This window comes from Macaca fascicularis, chromosome 2 (genome assembly GCF_037993035.2).
Source record: "Macaca fascicularis isolate 582-1 chromosome 2, T2T-MFA8v1.1".
Classification (NCBI taxonomy): domain Eukaryota; kingdom Metazoa; phylum Chordata; class Mammalia; order Primates; family Cercopithecidae; genus Macaca; species Macaca fascicularis.
In genome coordinates, this window is record NC_088376.1 from 100,779,897 (window position 1) to 100,793,854 (window position 13,958).

The 13,958-nt window shown below is 47.3% G+C and overlaps 1 protein-coding gene across 3 annotated transcripts in view; it reads right to left on the minus strand.

Moving 5' to 3' along the window:
- SCN10A (sodium voltage-gated channel alpha subunit 10) overlaps positions 1-13,958 on the minus strand; it is a 100,452-nt gene that overhangs the window by 21,261 nt on the left and 65,233 nt on the right. For 2 of the 3 annotated variants that reach the window (XM_015445465.4, XM_005546684.5), the window contains 6 exons: positions 10,564-10,923; positions 8,624-9,070; positions 7,162-7,302; positions 5,414-5,537; positions 4,212-4,366; positions 945-1,118 (listed from right to left, as the gene is read on the minus strand). In XM_015445465.4, coding sequence (XP_015300951.3) covers positions 945-1,118; positions 4,212-4,366; positions 5,414-5,537; positions 7,162-7,302; positions 8,624-9,070; positions 10,564-10,923 — 1,401 coding nt within the window. The remainder of the gene's footprint in view (positions 1-944; positions 1,119-4,211; positions 4,367-5,413; positions 5,538-7,161; positions 7,303-8,623; positions 9,071-10,563; positions 10,924-13,958) is intronic. The other variant, XM_015445464.4, reaches the window with a different exon arrangement.

The following is a 13,958-nucleotide window of genomic DNA, read 5'->3' on the forward strand; positions in this document are numbered from 1 at the left end:
ACACCTCTGCTGGGCAGACCTTGCTGCTGGCAGCTGCTGGAGTGGGGCAGGCAGAGACCAACACAGCACATGCCTCACCCTGCTTGCAGAAACCCTCAGCTATGCGGCAGTGAACACATAACTTAGGTAACCATGCAGCAAAGCAAAGAAGGTAGGGGCCTAGACAGTGATACAGCAATGAAGTGGTTAAGATGAGGAAGAGATGATGTTGAGGAATCAAATGTGTGATGTGTGAGAAGCACACAGTCAATTCCCTAATGCACGGGCTACTGGCCACAGGTTACTATGAGTGTGAACACATGAACTCTAGCTCATTACCTCTCCAAAAGGGCCCTCTGTTCTTTTCAGTGCCACTGGGGAGGAGGCAGCAGTATAAGCTCAGTGGTTCTTAGCCATGGCTACACCTTGGAAATGCCTGGGAGCATTTATAAAATACTGATGCCTGGGCCCCACCCAAGACCAATAAGATCAGAATCTCTGGGGTAGTGGTGTTTGGTCACTGCATATTTCAGACCTCCTCAGGGATTCTAAAGAGCAGCCAGGTGTGAGGACCACAGAGCAGCAGGTGGGAAGATCCTCTGTGCTCACAGTTCATGGCTCCCCGAGGTCCAGAAGCCCCATCTGTGGATGCAGGGCCATAAGACCTCTGAAAGCTGCATATGTCATCTCACTTTGGATGTAAAAATGCAGAGGATTGCAGGGATCTTTCTGAATGGAGACCTAATAACTCACCTAACAGTCACTATTGTGTCACAGTCATGTATTGCCTGGACTTTACCACTCATGGGTGTCGGGGCTATTCTCAGACTCCTCACTAGATTGCTCAAAGCTTTTCTTTGGAGTAGCCCTTGAGGGCCAAGTCTCTGAGCTTCCTTTGCACTAGCTATAGCCAGGAGTCAGAGGGCAGGACCCCAAACCCCACGTGTTCCCACTGAACCACTCACATTCACAATGAGGAAGTCCAGCCAGCACCAGGCATTGGTGAAGTACTTTTTGAAGCCATAGGCCACCCACTTAAGCAGCATCTCGAACACAAAGATAAAGGTGAAGACCCTGTCAGTGTATTCCAGCAAAGCTTTCACCGTGGGCTTCTGGTCCAGGTAATAGTCTTCAAAGGCCTGGAAGGAAGAAAGGATGCAGAATGGCAGTCTGCCTGAACCCACAGAACTGGCACCCAGACTGATAGGGAAGGACCCAGCCAGCCCTGACCACAGTCCCTGGAAGGGGATTTGGTAGTCAGCTTGCTGGTAGCATTTTATTTGCTGTGGGGAGGTAAAGTGGGATAGTGGAGGAGGTACTGTGAGATACAAAGCATGACTTCTTCAGGGCCAACGGGGACACACAGCCCTGCTGAGACTTGCAGGGATGCTGAATGCAAGGGAGAAAGAAAACCTTCTCAAATTGGATTTTGGAAGTGAACCAAAGGGATGCTAACAGTGACTTTGTTTAAAAATAAAAGCATCAACGGATGTTCACAGGCAGTTTACAAAATGAAAGTAAGAATCGCCAACACACCTCTGAAAAAGAATGTTCTATCTCACTGGTAATCAAGGAAATTCAAATTAAAAGAAGATGCTGTTTTTCTTTTATCAGACTGGTGGAGATGGAAAAGAATGGGGGAAAGCCTAGGATGCTGTGGCTGTGGGGAGCTGCCACTCTTACAAGTGACTGGCGGGAGTGAAAACCTGACCAGTTCTGTGTGAAGCCAAATAGGCAATGTGACTCAAAGGTTTCAGGAACCCAGCAATTCCTCCTTCAAGCACTAATCCTAAGGACACTGGAGGCTGTTGGCGCCCACCCAGGTCCTCTTTAAGGCGCCAGTGCCCCATCCTTCATCTGCTGGGAATGTCGGCTGCTAATAGTTCATGGATGCAGACACCCCCTTTTCCTGATGGCTTCGCTGAGCTGGAGGGAACTGTCCACCTTGGGAAATGCTTATCCTCCCTGCTGGGGCAGCCCTCAGCCAGGGACACTGACACGGGGGTTTACAAGGCTGTCTCCTTTGCCTCAAGGTGGGACAGCTCTGTGGTGCCCTTTGTGCTTCAGCGCTTTCCGTGGGATCAGCTGAAGCTGGATTTCAACTGAACCCGTATCTTTTCTTAGCTTCTGATTCTGTGTCTAGGACCAGGACTAAGACAGGAGATTATCCAATGTCTCTGAGGGAGTACACATAGGGAATATTCAATGTGTATTAGAAGGAAACATAGGGATTGATTGAATAAATTATAAAGGAATATGTTGTAGCCAATTAAATGAGATAATATGAGAATATTTACTGAGAAAATTTACTGAGGTTTTAGCATGCATACATGTGGTTTTATTTTTGTGATATGTGTATATTTTATGCATAAGCAAGATGAGAAGGAGGTATACCAGCATGTCTTCAAAGTGAGCTTCTCTTTGAGTGATGGGGAAATGGATGATTTTTTTTTTCTTTACCTTTTTCTATAATTTCCAAGTATTTTTTTGGTACTTTACTTTGTCAGATGAAAATGCATGTTATTTTTAAAAGGTACTCAAAGTGAAAGCCTAAAGAGGGCTAAATTTGGTGCCAGCCTGTTCAGTCCTATGGGGAAGAAGATGGGAGGGAAGGGAGAGCTGCAGGGGGGCGGGCTGGGCTGGAGCAATGTTGCAGGTCTGAGCTTCCTCCTGGGAATGTGGGGGGTGGACTGAGGTGTGAGGAGAAGGGGGTTAGAGAGAGAAGGGAGGGAGCAAGGGAGAGCAGAGAAGTGAAATGAGGAGAGAAGGCCCACAAGCCAATGAGGTAGTGAGGAGAGCACCTGGCCAACAGCACATGTGGTTATTATTTTAATCCAGGAGGACTGGAAGGAAAGGAGCGTAGGTGTGGAGAAAGCACTGCCCAGCCCCCTCTTGCCCCTACAATTTGGCCTCTACACTGTGCTGAGGTCCGTGTGGACAATCACCACCCTGTGCCAGGGCACTGGGCACCTGCAGCTGCTGTCACACCCTCCCCCCTGCACCCAAGATGGCAGACCAGTCCCTGCCCCAAAACTCTCTTCTCCCTTGGCTTTGCGTCATTGCCACCCTAGTTTTCCTCCCACCTCTCAGATCCTGCCTTGTCCCACACCTGTGCTCCTCCCTAAGGCTGAGGCCATGCACCGAGCAGTTTTGTCACCCTTCCTGGGCAATCTGACATTTAGATTGAGGCCCAGATATTTAGTAGGTTGTTTTTAGAGAGTAAATGACACGAGGCGCAAGATGAGTGAAAACACACAGCCGTGAATCAAAAGAGTGGGGCTGTAGTCCTAGCCCTTCAACGAATTAGCTGCGACCCTGGACTCTATTCCCAGCCCTTCAACTCATTACCTGAAGCCCCTCATGCCTTTGGGCTTCAACTTCCTCATCTAGAAAATGCAAACAACTGAGGATGTTGTCTCTTCCTGTGTCTATGTCTACCTTGGTCTATTGGCCGAGTAGTTGAGATTGTATAAGGAGCCTAAGCCACAGTACAGAGAGAACCTTCCTTCTTTGCTCTACAAAGCCCAGTATTCAGCCAGGGCCTTAGAGATGTGTCCCAACTCTGAATCTCTATTCCCATAAGGTCTCGTTATTCAAAGCGTGGGTCACTGAGGGCAGTACAAGCATCACTTGGCAGCTTGTTGGAAATGCAAATTCTTAGGCCCTGCCACAGATCTATGGAATGAGAATCTGCATTTGAACAAGCTCCTGGGAGATTAAATTTTGAGAATTGCTATTGTAATGATTTTCTGTGAGCTTTAAAGGAGTAATTAGTAGCATTTGAAAGTGGTTTGATAAGGAAATATAGTCCTTTTTGTACTGTAGGCCTTCAGAGAAGGCCGTGGGTTGGGGAGGTCAGAGGGTGAGAAGCCAGGGGCTTTGGGATTAAGTAAGGGAAAAGCTGGGGTTTGCTGCTGACAAGTTGGGTGACCTTGGACAAGTCTTAAACCTTTTGAGTGTCAGTTTCCCCACTATGCAGTGGGATGCATACACTCACTCACTCAAATGCTTGCAGCCAGGTGTGACAGGCCATGGCATGGGCACCTTGAACACCTCCCATGCCCTGCTGCTAAGAGGGACCCTCGCCCTGGGCTGCAGCTCTCCTTCTAGTGACAGGCTGGGGACTTTCAGCTCAGTAGTCAGGAGAACCCACCGATGCAGCTCCAGGGCCTTTGGATTGTACGAGATTCCTATCTGGAGGATTTGGAGGCAGGGAGTGTGCCTCCCCTTACCAGAGATCCACTGCTGAGCAGGATCATGAAGATGATGAAGCTCTCAAACCAGCTGTGCTCCACAATACGGTAGCAAGTCTTGCGCACCTGCCAGCCCATGTCCCATGGACTCTTGGTGGTATCCACTTTGCAGCAGGGACAGTGGCGAATGCATCCTGTGGGGAGAGGTGACTGATGGTGGGTGATGGCCACTGGGCAAAGGGGATAATTTCTGCTCCTGCTGCAGAGAAAGCTTTCTGCTAGGAAACCCACTTGTCATCCCCTTGGAAAAGAATTATTTCCTGGAATATGGGAGAAGAGGGGTCCCTTCCAGGCAGTCCCACAATCCAGTCCTGCAGGTGTTCCTCTCCATCATCAGTCTTGCCCACTCTGGTATTTTTCCTAGCCATATCCTTCTTACAGATGGCACCAGTGGTCCCTGTTCTTCTGCCCACCTATACCTGGAAAACAGACAAGCTACAGGATATGAGCCTGGGGGTGCCTGAGGGGGATATGCTCCGAGCCCAAGCTGAACTGAGGGCCACAACATGGCTGGGATGGGAATTAGGTCCAGTCCAGCCCAGCCCAGCCCAGGGTCAAATAAAACTATTAATAGAAACTCAAGTGTTTAAGACATTTTTTCTATGTATTTTTAGAAAGCATTGAGGCCACAATTCCCTTCATAGAATGGACTCTTGATTCATTCATTGCACAAATGTTTATTGAGAATGTAACGTGTCTCACTGTTCTAAACACTGAGAAGAAAGATGACTAAGACACTGGTTCTGCTTTTGAGAGCTAAACAAAAGATTGAGGGAAGCAGATACATCACGGCCCGCTTCTGGGTCCTTCATCATCCAAATCAAGAGTTTTCGGTGGTGTTTATGGTGGTGACTACCTTTCCCCCTTTCAACTCAAGAGGGCTGGTTTAGAACTGAGGGGGCGGTTTTTGAGGGTAACGAGGAAGGCCCACATCTCAACGTGGTGTCTGATAGTGCATGAGATGCAGATACCATGGCCAGGCTGCTGCCAGCTGGGGCATGTGTGTCTGATGCTGGCGCCCTCAGGCCTGGGAGTGAGGCAGCAAGTGGGCACAGCGTGTTTGTCTTCTGTGGACACCAGGCCAGGGCCCTGGACCCAGAGGTGCCCAGGTGAGTGTTTGCTCAACTGGATTCTGGCCCTAATTAACATCAGTGTGAGGGGGCCTGTGGCTGTCCCTTTACCTTCTGTGAAGCAGTCATCTGGCTCTTCTAGGTCATCCGCCAGCTCAGGGATCTTCCTCAGGATCTCCTCAGGATCTGGGCAGTCCACCGTGCTGCCCTCGGAGGAGCTTGTGTCATCCACTCCCTGCAGGGGAGAAGCCCAGGGCAGTGAACTCGTCTCTCCGCGGGGCCCGGGGAATTGAACACGGTCACTGCAGTTTCAACTGCACCCGTGTTTGGTGCCTCGCCAGCTGAGGCCTGGAACACTGCTGTTCTCCCTGGAGCCCCAGAGGCTTAGCTGTGTGAGACTGTAAACCTTTGGGCCCCTGATGGAGTGCTGGCAATGGCCCGAGACACCGTAATTACACCCATAACGACTCTCAGCGTTCACTGGGCTTGAATATTTAATCATGGAGTGATGCTGCAGGGGCCTGCTGCCCTCCTGGCAGCTCCAGCCCTATAATGTCTCCAGATGAATTCAATTAGGAGTTGAAGCTGCTCTCATATTAGTAAACCTGATAGCTTGGCTAATGGACCCAAATGGTGAGGCGGGTCCCCATCTGTCCCTGTCAGGCCCCTCCTGCCTAGCCAGGGTCACGGACAAGAAAACAAAAACAAAAAACCAACACCCAGAAGTTGTGTACTGAAGACACTGAGCAGGGACAACTAGCCAGGGGTGTCCTTGGAACATTTGGGAAGAAGCATGACATCCACGTGCACAATGTGACAGCCCTCACCCAGTGGGAACCAAGCGGCTTCTGTTCACCCACAGCCCCCAAATGCCGTCTCAGCCCTCCCTCTTATCTTACCCTGCTGTGGTCAGCCTTGCCTAGGGCACACAGCCAGTAGCTGACATTCTTCAAGCTGAAGGGCTTGATAACTTTGGGGATGAATTATGTCTTCCTTATCTCTATTGAGCCCAGTGCCTGTCACATAGTCAGCACTCAGCGGCTAGGTGTCAAATTAAATTCTTGAATTGAAGGCAGTGTTATTAAAGATGCTAAACTTTCATAGATGCCTCTTTCCCTATAGCTTGTTTTCTTCAAGATTTGTGAGTGAAACCACAACATTTATTTTTACCTTGTATAAGGCAATCCTAAACCTCAGACCTTCCAGCTCAGTCTCTGCGAGGCTGTCACTTCACTACTCACCTATAGAGAGCCCCTCCCCAGCCCCAGGCTGTTTTTGTCTAAAGAAAATGACGTGGACAAAAGCAAGCGGGGGAGAATCAAGGGAAAACTTCCTCATTTGTGAGCACCTCCGACTCTTACTTGCTGGCTCTGAAAGACATTTGACTTTCTTTGTGCATTGTCTTTTGTTTCCTTTTTTCTTGGCTGCCGTTTTCTGGGTGCTTATTTTGTCTCGGGCAGGAGCTACACATTTGACAAGAGCATATCATTTAAGCCTCAAAATCATCCTACCAAGGAGGCATTACCATGCAGTTTCATAGGTGAAGAAATGGAGGCTCAGAGAGGTTTAGGAACCGATCTTAGGTCCCACAGCTTGCAGAGTCTCACTCTTTCTTTGTTTCCCTACAGCCACCCTGGAGTGAGATACCATTGCAGCAATGGTATATGATGAAAGTTGAAATTGTGCAGATTAGCCGGAGGTTGGGAGGGACTTCAAAAATTCCCAGGATGAGAAATGAGGTTATGTGGTTGAACGCAGTCTGGAATACCTCACCCTCACCCCCACCCTCCAGCCTCTACCAGCCCACTGGTCAGTGTCTGGCTGGCTGTCCAACCTCTCCAGGAAGCTCACATACCTACCTCTGCAGGGGCCTGAGGAACAGACTCATCTTTCCACGTCTCACCCAGGTATGGAGCCAGGTCCTCAGAAGATGTTCCAGTGCCTGGGCTCCTGACTGTCAGGTGGTCCTCACACCTCTCAACTTGCTGCAGCTGCTCCTGCTAGTGAGAGAGGGTCCCAGCCGGGTGCCTGGCCCCACCTTTAGATGACCAGTTCTAAATTTGAAGGGATCTTGCACATCACAGGCTGCCAGAGCCAAGGGTTTCATATATGCAACTCACGTACATACATATACATACATACACAGTGTGAAGTGAGCATGAAGACTATAGCTACATAGACCTGTGTTTTATCCTTGGGTTCCACTAATTATAAGATGTGTGACCTTAGGCAAATTGTTTAACCTCTCTAATCTTTGTTTTTCCCATCTTCAAAATTCAAAAGGCTAGATCTGCATCATTCAGCTGTTTTGGTGACTAAATATGTTAGTGCTTGTAGAACACTTTGCACGAAGTGCTTGGCTCAGTAGATGTCAGCCATGCCAATTGTTATTTGTGCAGAGGTCAAAATTGTAGGGAACTTGGCCATCTGGAGCTCCCTAAGAGCCCCAAAGTAACTGAAAATGCTTCTGAGTGGCAGACAGCTGTTACGGAGTTCATGTCCTTTACTCTGGGGATGGTGATGCCCTGCCCTCTGCTGTCACCCAGACAAAGGCATGTAAAATATGGCAGCTGATAACAGCAGCTGCTGGAACACAAGTGACGACTGCAGGGAAGAAGGCTATGGGAAAGCTACAGACTCAAAGCACAATTTTTCTGGACCACTTAGTGACCTGACCAGCAGCCCTGCATGTTCCTGAGGCCCCACAGGGATCCCTGCCTTCCCACGTTGGGCAGAGGTGAATGCCCTGAGTTACTGAGAAGAGGTTAGCGAGGGTTGATATACCAGCTTAAGGTAGTAAGGAATAGTGCCAAGTATTTAAAAATACATATTATCAAATGGCTTAAATGTGCTTTAAATTTGTTGGTGCCAAAAGGAGTGTGTCATTTCCCTATTATATCACTCGTGGGGAAAAGCTGGCTAAATGAGTCACATAAGAATCAGGACTTCTGAGGATGCTGGTGAAGATTAGATGAGCCTTGCTCTTGGACAACATCCTGTTCTTAGAGAAATCTCATTAGCATCTCATGCACAGAGCCTGGGTTGGGCAGAGCGCATGGGACAACTGTGTGAAAGACAATCCCTAAGCACCTCAAGGTGGCCTGTTGCTCACCTGCTGCCCCCCACTCCCTGTTTGCCTGCCTGGGGAATTCTGACTTTTTCTTCCAGGCCCTGCTCAAACGCCACCTCCCCTGGAAAGCTTGGCATGGTTTACATTTCTTTATGTCAAGGTCTCCTCTGCATTTCCCTTTTGCCCTTTGTCACTCAAGCCCTGAGGCCCCTCCCCACTGCCTGTGGCTGTCCTATGGGGATAACTCTTACCTGTCCTTTGGGGATCACTTCTTGTTGGGCGCTCTGAGCATCTTCCTCACCATCATCCTCCAAGTCATCAAGATCGGATTCGCCCTCAGCAATGGGCACAGAGACCCACACAGTAGGATTAGCGATGAAGTCACTGTGCTCATCCCTGGGGCGTCTGGGAGCTTGGAGCCCTCCAGAGCTTCCCTCGGCATTGTTGGCAGCAATGTGGTTCTCAGCTTTGGAGCTGGAGAGTGGGAGTTTCACCACCAGCTCCGGCTCTGCCTTGGGCCGGGGGAATGGGCAGGGCCTGCTGAAGAAGCTGCAAAGAACCTGCTTGATACGATGGCCAAAGACCTGGATCCGTGCCAGGGCCACCTGCAGGTTGTTCACCTCCCCATCATCCTCCGGAGCTGTGAGGTTGTCAGCACTGAAAGAGTTCAATAGCAGGGCGATGAACAGGTTAAGCACCTGAAGAGAGGGAATGGAAGGGAAGACTGATCAATCTCTAAGCTGAGCCCCACATTGGCCTACTGGGTTAGCAGCTGGCTGGCAGGACAGCCATGGCCTGAGCCTCTTCCTGTCCTCCTGGGATTCTGTCTCTTTTAGGGGAATAGACATTCTGAGAGCAGTTGAGGGAAGGTTTGGGGATGTCCTGGAGTGACCTGCCTTAGTGGATGAGGCGTGGAAGCATATTTTCTGCCATAAAGGAGGAGCCCCCTGCTGAGCAAAGGGACGTTTAGGGACAACAGAGAGAAGGCACTGGCCCTTCCTGCGACCACCCTCATGTGCCAAAGCCCTGGGTTCTATTCCCAACTCTGGAATCCAGGGCACATCTTGCTGCTTCCTGTTCTTCACTTGAGAGCAGGTGAAGAGTGGATGTGAAGACAAAATGATACGAGAAATGTAAAAGTGCTCAGAGGGGTAAACTTCCTGTCTGAGGGTGAGAAGAGGTTAGCGAGGCTCTGCAGAGATGGTGGGCTCAGCCCGGAAGAACAGAGCTTCTGGGATGCAGGCAGAGGCATCTCTGGCTCAGAAGCCAGGGTGGAAAAGACTAAAGAGTCTGGATTTGTTGTTGCTTCCCTTCTCTTGGTTTAGCTTTCTTCTGCCTATAAAACTCTCATGAGGAAAGAACCCAAGTTGGTTGATGTCCAGGGCAATAAGAAAGGGGCTTCTGGAAGACTGCATCGTCCCACACAACCAGCCAGTCCCAGGAGGGCAACGACCCCCCATGACCAGACTGGGTGGAGACAAGCTGAGGGCAGGGGGCCAGGCTGGGGCAGAGAAGGGGTACTGGTGCTCATTGGCAATTAAGTCTCCAGAGGGGCTTCCTCCAAACATGGAGTCGATTTTGTTATTATCTCCATGGCCTTGGATGTTGTCTGTGACCTGTTGTGCCTTCTCCCTGCGGCCTCTCCCCCTGCTCCTAGCTAGGACCTATGCAGCTTGGAGAAATCAGTCAGCTCTTACTTCCCTGAATAAAAATGGTTTCTGAGCCCCCTTAGAGTGGGGAAACACATTTTTCCTTTAACAGCTAATAGCCACCATTTATTGAGTTCCTGCCTCGGCCCAGACATTGCATTAGGCAATTTGCATATGTCATCTCCTGTCATTTAATTCTCCCAGTAAACCCATGAGTAAGCACTATTTTCTTGATTTTAAGGAAATTAGAGCTTGAGAAGATTAAGTCTCTTGCCTGGGGTCACCCACCTAGTAAATGGTGGAGCTGGGATTCTACACCAGGTCTCTCTTTTTTAATCATATGTTCTCATTCCTGCAAGTCAGGCTGCCTCCCAAGGCACACTTTTTGTAATGAATCCAAGATGAATTTGAAAAGTTTGAAGACTTTTCAACCAGAGAAGTACAATCTGGGCATAAAAATGCAGATCAAAGCTTTTTCAGATAACCCAGAAGCCTCCTCCTTTCCCCAGAAGACAGTGCCCCCAGCAGGGCTCACCACTCACCACCAGGTTCCCCAGCACCATCACCGTCAAGAAAAGGATGAGGCATATGGATTTCTGGCCGACTTCCATGCAGGCCCACATGTTCTCAATCCACTCTCCACAGAGAATACGGAAGACAATGAGGAAAGAGTGGAAGAAGTCGTGCATGTGCCAGCGGGGCCAGTCTTCATGGGGCGCGGAGATATTTTTTCGGTTATTACGGTAGTTTTCCCCTAGGAGCTGCTTGCCAACCAGAGCAAAGACAAAGACAATGATGGCCAGGATGATGGTGAGGTTCCCCAGTGCCCCCACTGAGTTTCCGATGATCTTGATGAGCGTGTTTAAGGTGGGCCAGGACTTGGCCAGCTTGAAGACGCGCAGCTGCAGAGAAACAGAGACTGTCAGGTGTTGGTAGCTGTGCTCATTACCTTTCATCTAAAGTTTTGGCTAGAAACCAAAGATCTGGGAAAAACACAAAGCCTCTCATCCCATTAAACCAGGGCATTTTCTGGAAGCTGCTTTCAGAGACCTTTCTTCCTATGCTATAAATTACTCAAAAATATGACCAGCCTTCTATGGTTCCTAAGTATCAATGTGTTTCATTGACTGTGGCTGAGTCAGGGTCTTGTACTGGGGTGGTGGCCTTGTGATCTGTACTCTGTTCTATAGCCACAGGCCTGATCCCTCCTGAATATGGGCCTCTTCTGTGGAGGTGGGGTGGGTGTGATGGGGCTCACAAATAAGTGAGAACAAGCTTATTTTGACCTGAAGAGAGACCAGCCTCCTTCGGGTAGGGGATGACCCACTGCATTCGATAGGTATTGGCAAAACATCTCTTAGGGCATTTCTCATCTTGGGGAAGTGGATAACATCTGTTGCTCCCACCAGCTTTGAAACTACAAATGTCTATGATTTCATGGACTCAGCATTCATATGTTCATTTAATTGACCAACCAACCTGCCCCCCGGAGCACCAGCCATGCAGGTGCATGGCACTGTGCTAGCCTATGAGGTATATGAAGAGAGGTGTGTGGGCCCTTGCTCTCATGGAACTAATTGTTTAGTTACTGAGAAAAGATGAAGTCTCAAAAAGTCTTCATTGTAAACTCAAATATGCTAAGTCCCACAGACAGCAAAAGCAACAAGCATAAAAATGTGTAAATGTTTTAAAATATATTTGTGTGGTTCTCTAATTTTTTCAGAAAAAAACAACCGCGATCAACTGTCAGTCTGTCAGTCTGTCAGTCAAGGTGTGTTTATGGAGCACCTACTAGGAGCCAGCCTGTGGCTTAGGTGCTAGGATGCAATGCTGAACAGAACAGTGCAGCAACAATTTTATCACTCATATCAGTGAGTAAATCTCATAGGAGGAGGTTTCATCCTCTTACACAGTAAGTACTGTATACACCTCTTTATGTGATAGGGGAGAGGGGGTCCACATTCACCTTAGACCTAATCTGGAAATTACTCTCCTCATATGGGAAGCGGAGCTTAAAACAACAACTCTGTGGACTGGTCACAGAGGCAGCTGATGAACACAAATAAAAATTGAGCATTAGTAACTAGTATGGGCAGCAGGAAACGTAGTCCATGGCCTGCCAAAGGTTGTGAGCCTAGCAGGAATTTCTCCCCGCTTTAAGACAAGATCCCAAAGAGCTTTACCCTTCATGGAAGGTTGAACCATAAACAAGCCCAGGAGAATGCAAGAAAAATTGAATGGCTGGTGCTAGGTACCAGCTACAGGAGGAAAATTGACTCTGAGCATTTGGAACAACAAAGTGGTGGTGCTCATATAGGATTTTAGCTAGAATTCACACTACCTAGGTATTTTAAGTTGAGAATTTAATTTAGAGCAATTCTACAAAGTGCTCTGCAGAATTAAATGCAAATACTCTCTGGAAGAACCTGCCTTCATCCCAGGTTTCATAGTATTCCCTCAAAAACTGTTTAAGAGTTGCAGTAAAAAAACAAACAAAAACAGAAGGAATGAGTCACCAGGAGTGAATGAGATCCAGGAGAAACCACAGATGTGGAAACAGTCATTCCATTTCTTCAGATGATATAATTATTAGTCAGAGATAATGGTATAATTAGGAATAATATGTTAAAGAAATAAAATAATAACTTGAAACAATGTGTAGAGAATAAAAAAACTATAGATAACAACTTGTGAAAAACAAATACACTCTTAGACATGAGAAGTATAATACTTAAAATTAAAAATACTATGAAGAAGGTTTGCATCAGATTTGACACAATTTGGGAGAGAATTAGTGAACTGAGGATATGTCAGAATAAATTATTCAGAATGTAACCCAGAGAGACATAAGATGAAAAATATCAAAATAGTGTAAGAGACACAGAGGATAGAACGAGATAGTTTAATATCTATCTAACCAAAGTCCAGAAGGAGAAAAAATAGAATGGAGTGGAGGCTATAATTGCCCACATAATGTCTGGGAACTTTCCAGAATTGAAGAAAATTACAAATCTAAAGATTCAAGAAGTCAATGAATCTTAAGCATTATAAATGAAAAGAAATCCACACCTAGACATATTACAGTGAAATTGCAGAACAGCAAAGACAGAGAGAAGATTTAAAAAGCATCCAGAAAGAAAGGAATAACAGTTAAATTGAAAGCTGACTGCTCATTAGCAACAATGGAGGCCAATTGTTGGAATAATATCTTCACTGAAGGAAGATAAAATAAGTATCAACTAGAATTTTACATTCATAAGAAATGTCTCTCAAAGACAGGGGCAAACTGAAGAGCAAATTTCAGATAAACAGAGAGGTTATTGCCAGAAGGCACTTACTAAAAGAAATCCGAAAGGAGGTACTTCAGGTAGATAGAAAGTGATCCCAGAAGTAACATGTAATGTGTAATATACAAGAATGTGAAACTGTACCCCAAAGGGTTAAATAAATCAATAACTAAATTTTTAGGCTTACAGGATACCAAATAAGAAACTACTCACTGAAAATCCGAAACTCAAACTGTGTTCCAAAGAGTAAGAAATCAGTAACTTACAAAAATTCTTGCGTTTTTAGGACAGCAGATAGGTAAAGAAACAACTTGCTGTGACACTGAAACTCCCTCCTCTTGTCAGTTGAAGAAAAAAGTAGCTGAAATCAGTTGGAACCAGGATGGCCGACTGGAGTTTGTGCAGAATGAACTTACTGACGTCATGGACTGAATTTCCACTTCATATTGGATACTAACTCCCCCAAGATTTGCATATGCAACCCACAAGTTAGCATGAAGAGATAACTGTGCAGGCCCAGTTTGGACTCTCCAAACCTCCCCTTTCCTTCCACCAATCACCTGCAAATCTCGGTATCCACTCACTAAATATTTTCTAATAAAAATACTGCCTTGAAGACAGCGCAGTGGGGAGACAGATCTGAGGCTTGA